This window comes from Theropithecus gelada, chromosome 9 (assembly GCF_003255815.1).
Source record: "Theropithecus gelada isolate Dixy chromosome 9, Tgel_1.0, whole genome shotgun sequence".
Taxonomy (NCBI): domain Eukaryota; kingdom Metazoa; phylum Chordata; class Mammalia; order Primates; family Cercopithecidae; genus Theropithecus; species Theropithecus gelada.
Window position 1 is genome coordinate 95,126,329 of NC_037677.1, and position 21,906 is coordinate 95,148,234.

At 41.1% G+C, this 21,906-nt stretch overlaps 1 protein-coding gene across 4 annotated transcripts in view; it reads right to left on the reverse strand.

Annotated features, from left to right (window-relative positions):
* Window positions 1–21,906, reverse strand: part of HPSE2 (heparanase 2 (inactive)) — a 779,029-nt gene that overhangs the window by 133,715 nt on the left and 623,408 nt on the right. For all 4 annotated transcript variants that reach the window (XM_025396838.1, XM_025396837.1, XM_025396835.1 and 1 more), the window contains one exon: window positions 18,056–18,170. In XM_025396838.1, the coding sequence (XP_025252623.1) occupies window positions 18,056–18,170 (115 nt within the window). The remainder of the gene's footprint in view (window positions 1–18,055; window positions 18,171–21,906) is intronic.

A 21,906-nucleotide genomic window follows, 5' to 3' on the forward strand; every position in this document is an offset into this window, starting at 1 on the left:
CCTAACTGCCCTGGTCAGGACTTCCAATACTATGTTGAGTAGAAATGGTGAGAGTGGAAATTCTTGCCTTTTTCCTGACCTTAGAGGAAAAGCTTTCAACTTTTCACCACGGAGTATAATGTTAGCTGTGGGTTTGTCATATATGAACTCTACTGTTTTGCGATACACTCTTTGTATACCTGATTGTTGAGAGTTTTCGTCATGAAACAATGTTGAGCTTTGTCATATGCTTTTTCTACATTTATTGAAATGATTGTATGTTTTTTTGTCCTTCATTCTGTTAATGTAGTGTATCACTTTTATAGAGTTCTGCATGTTGAACCATCCTTGTATCCCTGGGATAAATACCAGTTCATCATGATAAATAATCCTTTTAATGTGCTGTTGAATTTGGTTTGTCAGTATTTTTTAGGTGACTTTTGCATCTATATTCACCAGGAATATTGGCCTATATTTTCATTTCCTTTTTAGTGACCTTATCTGGCTTTTGTATTAGAACAAATAAACTTTGATCACACAAAAACTACACTTTTACTCTCTGCTCCTACATTTTATAATTTTGATACATCAATTTAAATATTTTTATATTGTGTATCCCCTAACAAATTATCCTTCCTATTATTTTTAGTAGCTTTGTTTTTAAATCTTCATTTTAAAGATATAAATGGTTTACACAACACCATCACAGTATTAAAGTATTCTGAACTTGACTCTATAATGACTTTTACCAGTGATTTTTATCCTATGTTTTCATGTTACTAATCAGCATCCTTTTTTTTTTCAGGTTGAAGCACTCCCTTTAGCATTTTTGGTAAGGCAGGTCTAGCGGTAATGAACTCCCTTAGCTTTTGTTTGTCTGGGAAAGTCTATCTTTCATTTATTTCTGAAGTGCAACTTTCCTGGGTAAAGTATTCTTGGTTGGCAGGTCTTTTGTTGTTTTTATTTCTTAAGCACTTTGAATGTACCATCTCACTGTCTCCTGGCCTGTAATGTTTCTGCTGAGAAGTCTGCCGCTAGCCTTATTGGAACTGCCTTATATGTGATTTGCTTCTTTTTTCTTGCTGCTTTCAATATCTACTTTTTGTCTTTGATTTTTGACAATTTAATTATAATATGTCTTAGTGTAGTCTTGTGAGGAGTGAATCTGATTGGAGACTGTATTAATTCATTCTCATACTGTTAATAAAGACATCCCCGAGACTGGGTAATTTATAAAGGAAAGAGGTTTAATTGACTCACAGTTCAGCATGAGTTGGAAGGCCTCAGAAAACTTACAGTCATGGTGGAAGGGGAAACAAACACATCCTTCTTTATATGGTGGCAGCAAGGAGAAGTGCCAAGCAAAAGGGGGAAAGCCCCTTATAAAACCATCAGCTCTCATGAGAACTGAGACTCACTATCTCACTATCATGAGAATAGCATGGGGGAAACTGCCCCCATGATTTAATTATCTCCCACCATGTTCGTCCCACAACACATGGGGATTACGGGAACTATAATTCAAGATGAGATTTGGGTAGGGACACAGCCAAACCATATCAGACACCTCTGGCCTTCCTGTACTTGGATATTTATATCTTTTCCCAGATTTCGATGAGGAATGTTTTCTGCTGTTATTTCTCTAAGTAAAAATTCTATTCCTTTGTCCCTTTGCTCCCCCTTGTACTCCTACAATTAAAAAATTTGTGGCCAGGTGCCATGGCTCATGCCTGTAATCCCAGCACTTTGGGAGGCCAAGGCACGCAGATTGCCTGAGCTCAGGAGTTCGAGACCAGCCTGGTCAACATGGTGAAACCCTGTCTCTACTAAAAAAAAAAAACAATTAGTTGGGTGTGGTGGCACATGCCTGTAGTCCCTGCTACTTGGGAGGCTGAGGTAGAAGAATCGTTTGAACCCAGGAGGTGGAGGTTGCAGTGAGCCGAGATTGTGCCACTGCACTCTAGCCTGGGCTACAGAGTGAAACTCTGTCTCAAGAAAAAAAAAATTTGCTCAGCCACATGTAGTGACTCACACCTGTAATCCCAGCATCATGGGAGGCTGAGGCAGGCATTTGAGGTCAGGAGTTTGACACCAGCTTGGTCAACATGGTGAGACCTTGTCTCTACTAAAAATACAAAATTTAGCCGGGCATGGTGGTGCATGCCTGTAATCCGAGATACTCAGGAGGCTGAGGTGGGAGAATTGCTTTAACCCAGGAGGCGGAGATTGCAGTGAACTGAGATCATGCCACTGCACTCCAGCCTGGATGACAGAGCAAGACTCCATCTCAAAAAAAAAAAAAAAAAAAAAGTATTGCTCTTTTGATGCTGTCCCTGTATTGCTCTTTTGATGCTGTCCCATGGATCCTATATGTTTTCTTTATTCCCTTTCATTCTTCGTTTTCTTTTTTCTACCTCTGACTGTATATTTTCAAACTTATCTTACTGTGTTTTTCTGGTGGTGTGTCACCTTGTTTTTATATGTTACCTGTTGCCTTGGGTTGATATCTCCACATTTTGAAGAAGTAGGGACTTATTCCATTTGCTGCGGAGTGGCTTTACTAGTCAGTCCATCTGGAAATTCTGCGCAGGTTGTCTGGAGTGGTCCATAGGTAGGCTTGCTACTGGAGTCTTTGGGCAGGCTGACCTGGTATCTGGGTCAGGTTAGCAGGCCTGGCGTATAAGTCCTCAGGGCTGGGCCTGGATCCTGGATCCACTGGGGTAGACTTATTAATTGGGTCCATTAGGGCAGGCCTGGAGCCTGTACCCACGACATCCAGTCTAAGACTGGGTCCATAGAGGTTTACGTGGTGCTGGTGTGGGCCTTGAGCCTGAGTCTTCTGGGACCAGCCAGGTGCTGGGATGGGTCTGATACCTGGGTCCACAGGGTTGTAACTGAAACCTGAACTCATGGAAGATAGGTCTGTGTCCTGGTCCACAGCAATTGACCTGGTGCTGGGACAGGTCCAAAGCCTGAGTCTGTGGATGCAGACCTGGGTCCTAGGCCCACAGGGGCTGGCCTGGCACTGGGATCTACTTGGGTAGGTCTTGGCCTTGGGTCAACTGGAGTCTGGTGTCATCAGGACTGGCCTGGGTCCTGGGGCTAGTCAGTGATGAAGGAGGCATGGAGCCTGGGTCTATGGGGGCTGGTATAGAGCCTGGGATCATGGGTACTGGTTGGTGCCTAGGGCAATGGGGACTGGCCTGAAGCCTGGGTCCACTGGGGCTGGCTTGGAGATTGAGTGTATATGTGCTGACTTGGAAACTAGGTCTGTGAGGGGTGACCTGGGTTCCCAGGCCATGGGGGCCAGCATGGAACCTGGGTCCACAAAGGTGATCCTGAAGCCTGGGTCCATGGGGGCTGGTCCAGCCAGCACTGGGATCTACTGAGAATGGCCTAAACCTTGGGTCTGCTGGAGCTTGGGGCCACAGAGGTTGACCTCAAGGATAGGACAAAGGGACTGGCTTGGTACTGGGCATGCCTAGACTCTGTGTCCATGGGTTTCAGCCTGGTGCCTAAGGCTAGATGTGTCAACCTGGTTCTGGCCTAGTCCTGAAGCCTGAGGCCACAGGAGTTGGCCTGGTGATAGACGGGTCTAGAGTCTGTATCCACAGGGGCCAGCCTGAAGGCTGAATTAAAGGGTGCTATCCTGATAGCTAAGGCTGCAGGGGTGGTTTGGATACTTTGTCTGCTGGGGTTGGTCTAGCCTGGCCCTTCAGGGTGGGCCTAAAGCCCAGGACCACTAGGGCCAGTCCAATACTGGGGCAGGCCTGGAGCCTGGGACTGTGGGGCCTTGCCTGGTGCAGGGCAGGTTTGGAGACTCAGTCTGTAAGTACTGGCCTGGAGTCTGGTCCCATGGGGGCCTGACCAGTGCTCAGTTTTATTGGGGCGGTCCTGGTGTTGAAGGTCTGAAGCAAAGTCTGGTGTTCACTTCCCTCTCCTTCCCCCAAGTGCAGGGTATCTCTTTCAATGCTATGCTGCCTAGGGTTGGAGGAGTGGTATAAAACTGTTCTTCTTTCCATATTGAAGAGGTTCAATGTGTCTTATTTCTGTGCTCTACCCAGGTGCTATAATATTTCACCTGGCTTCCTTAGCTCTTGTGAAGGTATTTTCACATATAATTGTTGTGGTTCAAAAGGATGTTTCTGCAGGGAGGCAAGCTCTGGAAAGTCCTATTCTGCCATCTTGCTGCTATACTCCCAGCCTTCTTTATTGGCTAATTTTAAAGGCAACCCGTCATCACACTGATATGTAGTAGTTAAAGTGATCATTAGCAAAAAGGTCATGTTTCATAAAGGGAATCTGAGCTGCTAACTAATAATCAAAACACCTTTAAGACCAGCTGTGGGTAATTAGCACATTTGCACCACTGATTTTCTACTCTGGTTTGAGACAGTCCAATTCAGCAAATAATTTTTTTAGTGTATGTTAGGTATGGTTGTGTACTGCTTGCTAGAGGAAATATAGGAAAAGTATACTAAGTCCCTACCCTCAAGGAGCTTATATTCTAGGAAGGGAAATAACAAGTTTACAAATGACTGTAAATACCTGTAGATAACACCATATATACTACATGCATAAAAGGATACAGATAACATGTTAATGAGGTTTTTTTTTTTTTTTTTTTTTTGAGATGGAGTCTCGCTCTGTCACCCAGGAAGCGGAAGAGAAAACATTCACTTACGATAATTCAAAAAAAGCGTCAAGAAAGAGTTGGTGGTCTTTGAGATAATCTTTGAAAGATAGCTTGAGTTTTGTTTAATGGAGATGTTGGGGAAGGCAATTACAGGTGTTGAAGAAATCCAGTCATACCCTTACACACTTAGTTCCTCTTTCATTCATCAAACTTTTATTGAGTACCTACTGTGTTTGAGGAGGACAGAGATTACTAAAAACAAAGTCTCTGCACGTCAGATTTCAGTCACTTTCAACTCAAATGTTTCTCCTCCTCATGGAGAAGGAGGAAAAAGAGATGAGCAGATGAACTGCAATGTAATATGCTCAGTATTTCATATAAGTCCTTAATTAAATGCTGTAAGTATTAGTCATGGTTCTCCAGAGAAACAGAACCTATACCAATAGGATATACATGTATATACACATACACAAAAAAACATATATACCCACAAACATATATACATAAACATGTATGTATATATACACATATATGTGTGTGTGTATATATATACACAAAGATATATACATATATATTACGTGTGTGTGTGTGTGTGTATATATATATATATATATATAGAGAGAGAGAGAAACAGACAGATTGATTTTAAGTAACTGGCTCATGTAATTACGGATGCTGGGAAGTCCAAAATCTGTAGGGTAGGCTGCTGGCAGGGTGGAGACCCAGGGAAGAGCTGAGGTTGCAGTTCAAGCCTGAAGGCAGTCTGCTGGCAGAATTTTTGTTGTTGTTGTTCAGGGAAGGCCAGTCTTTTCTCTCTTAAGGTTGTCAACTGATTGGATGAAGCCCATCCACATTATAGAGGGTAATCTGCTTTACTCAAAGTCTACAGATTTAAATGTCAATTTCATCTAAAGAACATCTTCATAGAAATATCTAGAATAATGTTTGACTAAATATCTGGGTAACATGGCCTAGCCAAGTTGACACATATAATTAACCATCATACTATATGAGACAAATGGAACAAATTTGGTCCCAGCCTCCATCCATCAGATTAATCAGAGTGGCTGATGGAGTGGCATACTCCGTGTAAATCTGAGTTCAGCCAAGAACATGTAGGGCTGAGGGATGGATTGTTGGGAGAAGTAGTTGACTACCAGCCCTGATTATCTCTGCATGTTCTTGATGAGTGTGCCAGACTGCAAGATTTATGTCTTCTGATAAAAAGTAGTTTCTGCAGCTACTTACACAGGCAACTAAGTTGTCAAAATGACCACAGCATGACATCCATACAATTGCCCACCCCTGCTGGGAGGAATACTGTCTTGTTTGCTGCTTCCACAATGTTTGCTGATAGCATAAAAAGTGCTAGATTTTTGGTCTGAACTCCTCAGCTACAGCTCAGACTCACTGCATGTGTAGCATGAATTTGGGCCCAGTGCATTGTTCCTGAGTCTCGGTGGCCAGGGAAACCCATGCAAATATGCTAATGCTCATGATGCTTGCTGAGTATATAAAGTCTTCTGTTTCTGACCTAGAAGACTTGGGCTAATCTGAATCCATGGAGCAGCAAAGGCAAACTTGTTAGCTTGCAAATAGGGTAACTCTCAGGCCCTTCACAGTCCTTGACAGTTATAGTGATGAGGATGGGATGCCAACAGTGACATGACTTTAAGGACAGAGACTTTGCAGGTTGGATTTGGGGATGTAAGACTTCCCAGGAGCTGGCAGTAAATGCTCTCACCAAAATAGTGAGTGATGCTGAGGAGTAAGGGTTCCCCAGTGTCCTATTTTTAATGAACAAAAGTGGAATTAATTATTTGGAGGCAAACAGTGATAGGATTGAAACAAGCCACCAAAATGGTACCTTGGCTGTTGGTCACTTTCCCAAGGAGGGTGATGGAAAGGATGTTTATTATGACAATGGAATAGCAAGCCCTGTGATCCTAACCCAGATGCAATGTGGTTGTGTTTACTGAATAGATTATGTCAGTAATTATGAACTTACCACCTGACACGGGGCTTTGGAAGGGCTGAAAATATTGGAAACTCATTTGGCTGAGCTGTGAGCAGCTGTCACACCACTCAAAACTGAAAGTAGAAACTAAACCAGTCTTGAAAAAGAACATATTCATTTTTGCACTCACTCACACTTTCCAATTTCAAAGTTTAATACAAAGCTACAGTAATCAAGAGATTATGGTATTGGCCATACTCGCTTGATTACTGTACATATACATATATGCATAAAAGTAGACATAAAGATCCATGGAATAAAATTGAAAGTCCAGAAATAAACTCTTACATCTACGGTCACTTAATTTTCAATAAAAGTGCCAAGACAATTCAATGGGAAAAGAATAATCTTTTCAACAAATGGTATTGGGACAACTGTATCTGCATGCAAAAGAATGATGTTGAATCTCTACCTCACATCATGTACAAAAATTAACTCAAATGGACCAAAGACCTAAAGATAGGAGAGCTGAAACTATACAAATTCTTAGAAGAAAAAATAGGAGATCTTTGTGGCCTTGGATTGAACACCAAAAGTAAAAATGACCAAAAAATAGATAAATTAGAGTTCAGCAAAATTAAAAACTTTTGTGCTTAAAAGGACACCATCAAGAAAATAAAAAGACAACACACAGATTATTGGACTTCTGGTCTCCACTTCCATATGTGAGGAGTTTAGAAGTCACCATTCCTTTTGATCAATAAATAAAAAGTTGAACAGTCTGAAAAATCAACAATTTTTCTTGGATCCATTAGAGAGGTGAGGACATAGCGCAAACCGCTGCCCCCAAAATTGGAGAGACAGACAGACAAATACAGGGAGTCATGGCATACCACAGCAGACAACCTAAACTGTAACTGTGCTGGAGGCTCAGTGTGGACAAATTTGAGAGTTTGCAACTCCCAGAGAGTCACTGGGAGAACCCCAACAATTTTGTGAGTTTTACCTCCAGGAGCTCAATCAGGATCTCACAGCAAATACTGGGCAAAAATTCTTCATGCTTCCAGTGGGGACAAGGGAAAAGGAACTATTTTGAAATATGCCAGAGAACTCTGTTTTTTTTTTTTGTTTTTTGTTTTTGTCACCAGGCTGGAATACAGTGGCTCGATCTTGGCTTACTGCCACCTCCGCCTCCTGGGTTCGAGCAGTTCTCCTGCCACAGCCTCCTGAGTAGCTGGGACTACAGCCGCACACCACCACGCCAGGCTAATTTTTTGTATTTTAGTAGAAACGGGGTTTCACCATGTTGGGCAGGATGGTCTCCATCTCATGACCTCGTGATGTGCCCACTTTGGCCTCCCAAAGTGCTGGGATTACAGGTGTGAGCCACCGTGCCTGGCCTCTGTTCTTAACAAGTTCTGCCCTCAGGAGAAACTAGTTAACCATAACCTAACTTGTTGGGGTATTATCAGAGCCTAACTGACCTAAGTGAAAGGGAATACCCAACTCCAGTCAGCTCTAGCCTTCCATGCAGGAGAAGGGAAATATCAACTCCAGCCCACTCTAGCCATCCTGTTCCACTAAAAGGGGAAAGAAAAATACTGAAAAACACTTGTGAAGTTCACAATCCAAAGGCACAGGCTCACAAAAAGTCTGAGACCTAATCATAGGACTATACGATGCTTCCTCTCCCCGCATACCTTACCATCATATTACTAAAGGCTTATTTACAATTGTTCTTTTTACCTGATACATCACATCTATCCAGATAAATTACAAGGCACACTGAAAGGCAAAAAACACAATTTGAAGAAACAGAGCAAACACTAGACATGGCAGGAATGCTGAAATTATCTGAACGGGAATTAAAAATAGCTGTTATTAATATGCTAAAGGATCTAATGGATAAAGCAAATAGCATGCAAAAGCAGATGAGCAATGTAAGCAGAGAGATGGATATTCTAAGAACTAAAAGAAAAAAACCGCTAGAGATCAGAAATACTATAACACAAATGAAGAATGCCCTTGATAAGATTATTAGTAGACTGGACATGGCTGAGGAAATAATCTCTGAATTTGAGAAAATATCAATAGAAACATCCCAAATTGAACAACAAAGTGAATAAAGATTGACTAAAATAGGGCAGCATATCTGAGGACTGTGGGACAGCTACAAAATGTGTAACAAACTAGAAGGAAAAGAAAGAGAAAGGAATTGAAGAAATAATTGAAACAATAATGACTGAGAATTTACTAGTAGGTGGACCCCAACAATTCTAATAACAAAAGACAGTCATAAGTACTATAACAGGGCTATAGGAGCCTTGAGGAAAAAAGCTTTATTCCCTGAATGATTTCAAAGGGAAGCAGTGCAGCTTTATTTTAAAATATTTTATTAATTTAGATTCAGCTGGGAGGTCCATCTGAAGACAGTGGTATGGAAATAACATATTGAAATGAATCAGAAAACTTCAGAGCTGAAGGGAACCTCAGACTGTCCAATTCAACCTCTAAATTAGAGACAGACCCAGAGTGCCCAGTGCCCTACAATGAGTGAGTTGGTGTCAGAACATGGAATCAGATCCAGAATTCCTGGTCTTCCAGTTGGTGAGCCTTCTATCCCAAGGCCCTCCTTTCTTCCTGCTGTCACATCATTGTGGTGCCCTGGAGTAAAGAGCCTTCTCAGGAACATGTATTATGCAGGTAACTAATATTACAAATGTCCACCAATGACATCTTGTTGCACAGTCTTTGCTAATTCTTCCCTCTGGCTCCTCCCTTCCGGCCAGTAGTAATATCTCCTACCTCAGACATCTAAAAAAACTATTGTCTATTGATCATTTGGATCCCTTCCTCCCTCTCTTATCTTCACAAATATTTATTGAGTACTTCCTATGCAAGGCACCTTATGTTAGACTCCGGGGATAATGAGTGAACAAGACAGACTTTAACATACACATCCATCGTCTGTTAACTCTCTCTCCAAGGCTTTACGTCACCCAACACAGATTGTAAACATGGAGAGAAGGAATCTAACATTATTTTTTATGTTCTACAGAAACTAAAACAGTGCTTTGCTTTAGTGTATGTCATAAGGTTCTCGAACAAAGATATTAAAAGAATTATCAGTGAAATTTGTAAACATACTCAAAAACGGAATAGTATAATAAACTACCAAATGTTCTGCCATTCTTGTTTCAAAGTCTGATGACAGGTGACAGAGAGTGTAAATGGGGATGGCTGGGCCAGTGACGGGGAAACTCTAGGCACTAAGCTCAGTCGGGGATCCCAGATAAAGGGCCAGGCAGTGAGATACACCACTATTATTTGCATAAGGGGCAATAAACAGGAAGCAATGAAGTTTGCCAAGTGCTGGTGGCAAGGGCAGGACAGAGCAGCATGTTCAGGGAGCTTGAGCTAAACTGTGCTGAACACTGCTGCCTGCCTCTGTGCCTGGCGGTGGGTGGACCATACCTCAGGTTGGTCTTAGAGACACTGTGTGGCCTCTGATGTGTGACTGAGCGTCTTTCCCCCACTGCAGCCTTTGCGGATGCTGTTCCTGTTGAGCGATGCTCTGCTCTTCCACCAGCCTCTAATGGCTGCCTCTTCAGTGAAGACCTCCTTGGCCACACTTTCTAAATTATTCATTATTCAGTTTAGCAACTGCTTCCTTCACAGCATTCTGAATTTTGTAATTAATTGTTAGTTTACTTGTTTATTTTTAGTCTCTCCTTCCAGACTGTAACCTCCAATGAGGGCAGGGATCTTGTCTTTCCCCTTTCACCTCCATTTCATCAGAATCTAGAAGTGTCTGGCACATAGTAGATACTCAATAAATAGTTGTCAAATGAATGAATGATAGACAATACTAAATATTTTGTTACTATGTCAAAAATTGAAGCAAGAGTTGAGTACAGAGGAGTAGAAAAAAATAAAAAGGTAGTTGATAATTTAATCAGGGCAACATAAACCTCTAATACAGTTCTCAATTCTGGCTTCACATTAGAATCACTTGGACTTCAAAAAAAATATCAACACCTGGGATCCTCTACAGATCAACTTAAACAGGAATCTCTGGAGTTGGTGCCTAAACATACGTATTTTTATAAAAGCTCCCTAGGTGACTATAATGTTCAGCCAGGCTTGAGAACCACTGCTCTAACAAAGAAAGGCTATAAGGATTGTGACAACAAGATGAGGGTGAATTTTAGAGTAGAAGGCAGGTCTTCTGCCATCAAATTTAGGGTAAGTAAAAATGGTGTGTTCTATTGAATCCTTTCAATGCTTAAAACCGAATCAAGGATGAAACAAGCAGAGATTGATAATGGTTGAAAGTTAGTAAGTGAGGTATCTAATGACTGACAGATTCTTTTAAAAAAGTTATTGTGTAGTACATTTAAATAAGAATTAAAAAGCAGAATTTGTTCTATTTCTATTTTTAATAAAGACTTTTGCTTTTATTTAAACAACCACAAAACCATAATTGAGTTAGAAAAAAACATAATGTATTATCTTGGTTCTATCAGAGGCTTATTTTTTGGTTCCTAAAGGTCACAACCAGACACCATTGTACCCTTAATGTTTGCAAAGTCTTTAAGATGAAATATTCTTAAATTTGTCATATTGTGGCATTCACAAAAGTGCCTTCCAATCTACCAAAGGACATTAATTTTTTTCCTCTCCCTTATTTCCTTTCTTTTCTCTTCCTCCCTCCCTCCCTCTCTTTCTTCTTAGGTCATTTTTAGATAATTCTTTAGTGTTTTCAGCGAGCTGATGAGGTTAGGTGAGTGCAGTTCTTCTCATTCCAGACCGGACCTTGCTTCTCACTGTCTGCACGTTGCTTCAAGGATGGCGAATTGTGTTCCTAAGCTCAAGTGCAGCGAGACTATAATTGCTTCTTCTCCCTAATTTATTTAGGAGGCCACACAATTTGCTGTAGCTGTAATCCCTCAGTATTGCAATCTAGGAACAATATAAATGGCTGATGGCAGAGTGGAATTTTCAATTGTTGCTTCTCAGTGATTCACATAATGTGCTGTCATTAGCACTTTGATGTGACATATCATGGTTTCCAGGGCTTATTGGGCCATTTATAAATACCAAATGAAGGTGTTGGGGCCTGGTTACTGCCTTAATTGCCTTCACTGGGAAAGGTTGCCAGAATCTTCTCCAGAGGGAAATAAAATGTAATTTTTAGTTTATCTTTAACCATTGCAGTCAATTCCTCTCAAGTGAAGGAATCATTGCTTTCCTTTTTCGTTCTTCTCATTTTCTAGTTAAGTTACTAGAAAATTATAAAAAGTTAAATTACTTTTACCAAAAAATCTACTTTTCATCCTTTAGTCATCATTGCTTGATTTCCAGATATCTAAATATTAAATGTATATCAAATATATATTATCTCACCACAGTTATATTCAGATTATTAATAATAATTATTGTGACTTACAGAATTTTAACAAAGTGACTTTATAAATAATAATAGTGATTAACATTTACTGAGTATTTACTATGTGGTAAAAGATACACATGCATTGGCTCGTTTAATCTTTCTAACAACCCTCTGAGGTAGACACTATTATTGTCTCCATTTTATGAGAGGAAATTGATGTTTATTGATGCTTATAAATCCAAGGACATATAGCTAGTAAGTGATAGAGCTAGTTTTGAAACTTGATTCCAAGTCAATACTTTTAAGCAGTACATTCAAATACTTCCCTGTCTGTAACACCAGCACAGTTAATCCCATTTCACAGAGGAAGAAATGAAGACTCATGTAACTAGAAAATTGTGGTGCTGCATTTTGAGCTTGCACCTTCTGATTTTAGGTCTAGAGCGCTTTCTATTTCCCAAGGGGGCTTCCATCGGCGTGAGCTGTTACAACTGTTAGTGTTGTTGCCGACATCCTGCGCACACTGCTCAGGCTGATAAATAAGCAAGGGAGGAGAACTCCTAGTAGAAAATCAGAGGAGTGTCTAAGTGAAAGCATTAGGAGCAAAAGAACTGCCTTCCTGTCAGATGGTGCAGAGCACAGGCTCTGGTTTGAGCAGCCAGGGTTTAGAGACACAGAGGAGAAAAGAGCAAGTCATGTTCCCTGGGCATGCAGCCCAGGCACTTCGGCCACTGACGTGGAGCCAGCCTGAGTCTCAGTGATTGATCCTGCAGCCAAGGATGCCCTTCTCTCAGCAGCCGCAGGTTCCACAAAGGAAAGCTGCACATGGTGAAGTCTTTGTCAGGGCCTCTAATGGGAGCATTGGGTTTCACATCACAGCTACCCCTAAACAGGTACACTCTGCTTCTTTCATCTTCCTGATGGCTCCCACGGGAAAGAAAAGAAAGAGAAAGGCGGCTTCACCAAGAAACAGGTCACAGGCTGGTTTGGCTGTGTTTTGTGCCTCCCCTGCCCTACCACCTCCAGGTCTGTAGCTTTGAAATTCTTTAATTTTCATACACCCTGTGTGGCCACTGGACAGCAATGGGAAAATTTTTCTTAATTTTTCCAAATCCATCTAACATGACTCACTGGAAAATTAATGCCTCTGTACCTTTATATACACTACTGCTTCTGTTTGGAGGGTCCTCCCCAGACCCCAAACTCTTCTTCCTATGGCTAAGTGGCCCTTTTTAAAGATTCAGCTCAGGCATTGTTTCCTCCAGAAAGCCTTCCTTGATGCCCCATGCCTCCCTCCACTCAATCTGGCTTCTGTACTCCTCTTCTAATACACTATAGGGCTTCTGTTATAGTCCCTGCTACCTTGTCTATCTCCCTATCTCTACTGTAAGCTCCTAGAGACTGTGTGTCTAGTGTCTAGCATAGTATCTAGCACATAGCATGAATGCAATAAGTGTTTATGAATAAATGAAACATGAATAATAAGGGAACATTTGCATAGCTATTTAAACACAATCCTTTTGAAATACTCTTTTTTCTTTGAAAAATAGGCCTTTTTTTAAGATCTTAAAAGCGATAATGCTGATTGCAGCAATTTTACACACAAAAAATTCATGTAAGAAAATAAAAACTGCCTGTAATCTTACCACCCAAAGAAAACCACTTTTAACATTTAGATGCAGTCCTTTCCAGTAATTTTCTACATGTATGTATATATACCAAATCACAATCCTATTTTTATACCTAATTTTCTCAAAGATTGTAATAGTAACTTCTGGAGGTAGAGGTGGCATTTTTACCCCAATTTAAGTGATGGGAAAACTGGAATACCAAGATACACATCTAATTAATGGCAGAGTTAGGATAGAACTCATGAATCTTATCATAGTTCCAGGCTCCTGCTGTTTCCCAGGTGCTGGTTTTTTTTTTTCTTGAGACAGAGTCTTGCTCTGTTGCCCAGGCTAGAGTGCAGTGGCATAATCTTGGCTCACTGCAACCTCCACCTCCAAGGTTCAAGCGATTCTCCTGCCTCAGCCTCCTGAGTAGCTGGGACTACAGGCGCCTGCCACCACGCCTGGCTATTTTTTTGTATTTTTAGTAGAGACAGGGTTTCACCGTGTTAGCCAGGATGGTCTCGATCTCCTGACCTCGTGATCTGCCTGCCTCGGCCTCCCAAAGTGCTGGGATCACAGGCGTGAGCCACTGTGTCTCAGGTGGTGTTCTTCTTGTATCAATCCAGCATCAATGGAACATGCATTTGTAACTGGGTGTCCTTGCTCTACACAGGGAGAGATTTAAGCCCCGTGTCCACACCATGGCTCAGCAGTGCACACTGGGCATTGTCTCTAACACTTTGGAGGGAAACAAGGATGGAGCATCTAGGATCTTGTTCTAGGATCTTGTGATAGGCTCATCAACTGTGCTAGGCAGGCACCAGTAAGAGTTAGAGTTTCCTTCTGATGGCCAAATGGTATCTGAACAGCAATGGCTTGGTTCAGAGCACAGTGCTATGGGAACTGCAATCACAGGTTCAATCTCACCATAGACCAGCGAGTTGTACTCCAATCCACGACTAATGACTATATTCCAGAACAATGTACACAGCAGGCACTCAATAAGTGTGCATTGGGCCGAGTTGAGTGTATATTATTCATCAGGGAAAGTAGGCAAAAAGGCATGCTGACAGTAAATTTCCATACCACCGTGCCCAGTGTGGAAAAGGCAATCCAATGTGATCTAGCTTTTTATTTTATTCCAAATAAAGGACGAAATTGTAGTCCCACAAACACACATCAGATTATTAGTTCCATAGATGAATTTATGTGCATGTCCCTAGAATGCCAAGCATGAAGCCAGACACAACTGAGGTGTCCATGTTTTTTGAATTGAATTGTGCGAAGACAGCCTGGTGTGGGAGTTAAGATGTCGACTAGTAATTCACCATTCCTTTCCCTGAAAGCTCTGTAAATCAAGCTCTTAAAAAAAGCAGCAAGCTAAATTCCAAAACCCTCTCTGAGGAGAAATGCCCATGACTGGTGGGGTCTGGACTATGTCCACCAAATGTGCAGATCTCTTCTGCACAAACATCGTCTACTCCCAAGGGAGCCCGTGACTGACTGACCGGCTGTGGAGACTCACATGTCCCCTCTTTCCCAGTGTTGAGGGGGCCAGGGGAAGGGAGTGGGAGTCGAGTGATGAAGCACGGCTGAACTGAATATTCTCTTTCCAGGAGAAGGAAAATGTTACAGCAGGAGGTGGGTGGCACTTTTCTGGAGGAATAACCATGAAGAACATGGGGTATATTTGAAAATGATCTTTTCTGAGGACAAGTTTCTCTTTTAAAGAGCTATCCTCATATTCTCTCTTACCTTAGATTGGGGCTATTGAAATGGTCCTGCCAGAGCTAGGCTAGAATGCCACAAACTGGGATTAAAGTTGACTGGGCAGGGGGAGGGGTAAAATGGGATATGGGTTGAAGAGCCATAAGGCCAGGATGCTCACTTTTTCTGAATTCATTCAAGAGCACTGGTTTTGGGAGGCAACCAAAATGCAACTCACTAATTCCCTAAGCGCTTAACAAACTCTCTTGAAGATTTAATCACAATGTAAAATCCACAAGTTTTTATTGGCAGTGTTTAGTTATCAATTGCACAACTCTCTGAAGTGGCAACCAGTACAATTCCCAGGTCTGTCTCCATTCCACATTCCAGGGGCCTGCTGGCAATGTGTGTCAGATTGGTGTTCTGGTCTAGCCTTGTAAATTCCTTCCAGGGGAGACTTAGGATACACTCTCCCAGCTGCCAGGTTCTCTACTTATAAGGTGCAGAATTTATTAGTGAAAAGAAAGATAAAAAGAAAGCCTGCTACCTTTTTAAGTGCTTTTACATACAGTTTCTTTATTACAGTTTGGTGTTTCCAGAAATACAGCTGCCCAGATCATTTGAGTCTTTGTGCTGAATCAGTGGAACTTGTTTTCTCTTCCCATGAATTTCTATGAGCTCTGCTCCACCGTGTATCAACTGAGGTCTTTTGTGCCATGCTTTTAAAGAAAGTCACTGGCAGCAACTCTCATTTGAGGAGGACAAAGCCATGAGGACTGACATCCTTAACTTACACATGGCCATGCAAAGGTACAAAGAGGGTTGATACGGAATCCAAGTTTGTCCAACTCTGGAAATGAAGCTTGTCTAGTCACCCAAAGACTCTTTTTCCAGTCTGTTTCCTTCTCTCCAATTTCCCAACATGCCTGGTTTCATTTCCATGCATTTAAGGCAATGTTGGCCTCAGACCACAGCAAAGACATCTAAGAGGCTACCATAAGAAATAGTGTGGTATTTAGAAAACACAATTTAGAACTGGAAAACGTGTTCCAGCTCTCTTACTACTCATCTGACCTTGGATAACTCACTCAATAATGTCACAGAACCTTAGTTTCTCTTTAGCAAAATAAGTATAAATATTCATATTTATCTCACCATGTTATTTTCAGAGCAATTTTATGACAAATTGCAATTCTCTGATTTATGTTTATTTATTTTCCATTTATCAGTACAGTTCACTATATTATAAACTCCAAGAGTTCAGGAACCTTGTCTTTTTGGTTCACCACAGTGGCCCATTGCCAGGAACAGCAATCAGCACATAGTACCTGATCAAGAAGAGTGAATGAAATTTGAATGAGTGATGAAAGGAATAAAGGAAAAAAGGAAAGAAAGGAAAAAGAAGGACAGAGGGAAGTGTTCAGAGCATTGTAGATGCCATTTATGAAAGTGATCTGTACATTGTTAAGTATTATCTGCATCCTTTATAACTAACTTTCCAGGCTGGGGAAGAAACTAACACAAAAGCTCCAAGGCAAGAACAAACCTGGCACATTTGAGGAAACGCAAGAACACTAGGGTGACCGGGGCATGATGAGGAAGGGGGAGAAGTTGGAAATGAGGCAGGCAGGAGTCATATCACCTAGGGCTTTGTATGCTGAAAGGAGTTGACTTGTAAATAGTATGAAAAGCCATTGGAAGGCCTAATTAGGGAAGTAACATGATCTACTTACATTTTAAACAGCTCACCCTGGCATAATTAACGCATCAAATGTTAGTTATAAAGGATGCAGATAATACTTAACAATGTACAGATCACTTTCATAAATGGCATCTACAATGCTCTGAACACTTCCCTCTGTCCTTCTTTTTCCTTTCTTTCCTTTTTTTCCTTGCGCCTCCCCAGCTAGCGTCCCTCTGTTAAATGAGGTGGAATTGGATCATCTCGAGGGGGGATCCCAGCTCTGAAATTCTATGACTTGATGAGAGCAGTCTGATCTTTTGTCATGACCATGACTTCTGTGATAAAGGATAACCCGTGTAATATTTCTGATAAGCATAGCTTTTCTAGTCTGTGGAATTTCTCTGATTGGCCAATAAGGTCACTAGACAAACCCATATTTCTGCTTTTGCCATTCTAGTTTATTCTTCTCTTTCCTTTTCTTTCCTAGAGAAGTTGACGCTCTTGGTAAATTCCCTCATTGTCACATAAGGCTCAACATCTAACTGTAATTGCACTTCAGCCACTCCTCAAGAGATGGGTTCCTAGTGTGTCTGATCTTGGCTAACACTCCCCCATCTGCTTTCAACATGTTGCATTTGATGTCAACTAATGTCTCCTATTAGCATTAAAATAAAACAATCTGGAAAAATTCACTCTCAAGCAGAGTTCAAACAGGCCACAAGTAGATGGGGAATCTCAACTGCACAAGGATTGTTAAAACAATAGTAATAAATATACAAATATGTATAAATGAATGTATGTATATTGCATACTGTACATACATATGTATGTGTATATATAAAAGTGAGTGAGTGACTAGATGTGTGTGCATGTGTGTATGTGTATGTGTGTGTGTGTGTGTGTGTGTGTGGTGAAGCCAAAAGTCTGTGAAATGGATCAAGGGAACGAAGACAAGAATGTTTCTGTTCAATTAATGAAATTAACTGGTAACAGCAAGAGGAAAATATTCTCCTAGTATGGAACAAGGCATGATCAAAATAACTGAATGATATGGAAAAGGAGTTGGGAATCTTTATCCAACACTTACTGGTAATGGGTTAAAATTCTGGTCCACGAGGTGATTGTATCCATGGTCAAAAAATGAGTGCCGTATCACGACATCAATGCCCTGATTGGCCAGCATTCCTAAAGTGTTCAACCATCTAAAAGGCAGAGAAAAAGAGCTACATCAATATATTTTTAAAACGGCATACAACAAGCTCTATGGAGATTGGCTACTATATATACATATACACCAATCTCCAGTCACCAAATTTACCTAGTACTTTGAAGAGGGTTATTTTAAGCATTAAATTCACAGCTGTAATATATTTTAGAGATTATCAAATCCAAACTCTGCATTTGATAGAAAAAGAAACAGAGGTCTAGGGGAGTAAAATGAACCACTCTTGATCATTAAATAGTTTGTTGTTAATGACTTAACTTTTTATTCCTGAAATAGTAACAAATGAACACCCTAGCCATTTGTAAGCCTAATATCCCTCCTGGCCAGAGGACATACAATTACAGACAGAGGAGCACACATTGTGCATTCCATCCCTCAAACTCCCCTGCTTATACCCTGTCCCTGAACATGTACCTTTAACAGAACTCTAACTCATATACTCCTATGACCTATGCAAATATAGTCTAGTCATTAGCAACCTTCATATATCACTGTCAGTAGTCAATGCAATAATAATTTTCCTTGGCACTATAAGTAACTCTTCAGGGATTCAAGTATGCTACCATCACACATATTTCGCAGTGGAGGATCTGCGCTGTTCACACACTTATCATCTATCCCACTGTGCCAAACACCCATTTTCCAGGGCATGCCATCCTTCAAAAATACTGCCTTCTTGGTTCTTCCACACTGCTGACTCTGCCTTCGTTATTTACATTTTCAGCTCATTCATCCATTCATGCATTCATTTGGGGTTCTCTTTCTCTTCCTACTTCTGAAACTTAGGGAAACTTCTACTTGTAATAATACATGGAATAAATGTGGCTTAGAGATTCAGTCTCCTCTACATGTAAGATAAGGCATTTCACAACTTGTCCTAAATATATGTGTGTACAGCTTTATTTACCTCTTCCCCATCTTCTCTCACCCTAAACCCCATTTCCCACAGGCTCCAAGACACATAAAACTACTCTTGGCTACCCAAATACACATTGCTTTCTCACACTTACCTAAGTCCTTATACATGTTTTAATTTCTGCTTAGAGTTCTCTTCCACTCTTCTTTGAACCTATCCGTTTTTGTCTAGCAAATTTCTTCTCATATATTAATCTCCAAATCGAGTGTCATTTTATTCTAAACTCTGCTGCCCCAGCCAACAGTGGTACCTTCCTCTGTACTTCCCCAGATCTCTTATTCATGCCCTCAGAAAGTCCACAGAAAGAATCACTTAACTTACTTCTCTCCCTTTCCCCTGTCAGGTATGAGCTCATCAAGCATAGACATAATGTCTGAACTTGTACTCCAAACACCCATCACCATTCCTGGCACACCATAGGTACTCAATACTCTGTTGACTTGAAATCTGTCTGGATAAAATTAGATTCTCGGAACTTTGAGAATCACCATTTAGCACACTGGGGAAAATTACACATACTTATGATTTCCCAAATCTGAAACCATATGGAGCTCCAAACCCGTGACTTGAAGAATTACATTTTTTTCCTTGCTGGGATAAAGGGCATTGCTAATTTTTATATTGTGAATAAATATTATTCCTATATTCAAATATTTTTTACATCTACAATTATATTTTATTCTCATAAAAACTAACAAATATTTACTGACAATTAGAGTTACAAAAATAAAACAAAACAAAAAGCAAAGCAAAACACAAAAGTTTTAAATCAAAAAGGAAAACTGACTATAATATAGTAGAATCATTTTTGTTGTTGTTCTTCAAATTGGAACATTGTGACCCAGGAATTGAAATTACTTTTGGAACATAACATGGCTAAGCAAGCTACTTGCCTTCATAATTTTTATTAATTTGGTAATCCTATAAAATCAAGATATCAGCTTTAGCTTTTCCTTTAGCCACTGAGACATACTATGAAATACCTTGTCAAAGGCTGTCCTGTGGTAGAACTATAACCAGAACCCATGGCTTTCGGAATAGAATGGTTAATACAAAAGATACCTTCATCTTCCTCCTATAATAACAAGCCCCCTCAGAAAGGGAAAGAAATGGTTTCCCCAGGTTCCTTTCTATGCTAAGCTAGAGAGAGTTGATAAAATGACTGGTATATCTAACCAAAGATGCTACCCTGCCATTATTTTCCACTCCACTAAAGGTGAATATCTACTATGTGCCAGACACTATTAGGTGCTTGAGACATAGCAGTATGCCAAGAGTATTTGTGGTCCACCAAAGAATCTCAAAGCCCTAGCTGGGAAACACTACTCTTGAACACTTGGTAGCAGAGAATCCCGATTTATGCATACATGCATGTGTATATGTCCTGGTGAACTCAGAGTTATGTGATATATTAACATTTCAAAAAGGCTGGAAAAATGTCTTCTTTTCAATTTCTTGCTAGCCTCCTAGAGCTTCCTAGAATGCTTTACTGCTCCCCCACCCCTCCCATCCCCAACAGGAAGCAATTTCCGCCCCTTGGAGAACTGAACTCAAAGGGCACATTGCTGGGTGCTGCCAGTGGAGTTGAGACCAAATGGGTGACAAAGAAGTAAGAGAAATTGGGAGCAGAATAAACTAGTTTTCATCTGATCTATGTCAACTAAGCATTGGATATCTGAATTACAAACAGAATATAAACTACTATGTTCATCCGTGTTCTGCAAAGTGATTGTAGGAATCTATGGCTATTTGGCTGATGCTCATGAAAAGGCAGTTCTCTTTTTCAACTTCCTCCATGAAGGTCTGCAGTATTTCTCATTCCTTATCATTCCCTAAAGGGAAGAATGCTCACAAAACCACTCAGTACAACTGGGCTGCTTGCTGGGCCCTGTAGCAGCATCCTATAGTGACTGCTGAGCAAATGTCATTCTTCTGCTGATTCCAAGGGGGCCCCTGCAGCACTGACGCCCTGGCTTCTCATCTTTCAACGGGTCTCATATCAAGCCAGTGGAGAGTGGGAGTGTACTTTTGTGGGGTTTTTTTTGGGGGGGTGGGGTGGAGGATGGAGTCTCGCTCTGTTGCCCAGGCAGGAATGCAGTCTCAGCTCACTGCAACCTCTGCTTCCCAGATTCAAACGATTCTCCTGCCTCAGCCTCCCAAGTAGCTGGGACTACAGGCGTATGCCACAATGCCCAGCTAATTTTTGTATTTTTAGTAAAAATGGGATTTCACCATGTTGGCCAGGCTGCTCGAACTCCTGACCTCAAGTGATCTGTCCACCTTGGCCTCCCAAAGTTCTGGGATTACAGGTGTGAGCCACCGTGCCTGGCTGGGAGTGTACTTTTGAAAGAAGATTCTTAATGACACTATATCAAAGGTGACTCACTCCACTTCATGCATTTGAACCATGCTTGCTGCCCATGTCTGTGCTACACAATGTAAGATGCTGAGGACACAGAAATGGAAGACCCAAGGTATCACCATGAATTACACTGACTCATTTTCTTTATCTGCATTTGCCAGAACTCCATCTGTAAAGGCAATCCACTTAACTGGCCTGATTTGTCCTTCATTAATGTATTAAAGAAGTTACCTCTATACAGGGGAACCGAAGCTGCATAATTAGGAACAGCTGTTAGTAGCAAAACACACAGCTGAGGGCAAAGCTACAGTTCTTAGGAGGACATTGCTCAGTCAAAAATCCAAGGCCACAGGACTGTACTGGAGCAGGAACAAGTCACTTATTTAGTGGTCCTGAGGGGTTTGTCCCTGCCACATGACACTGGCAAGCTAATGA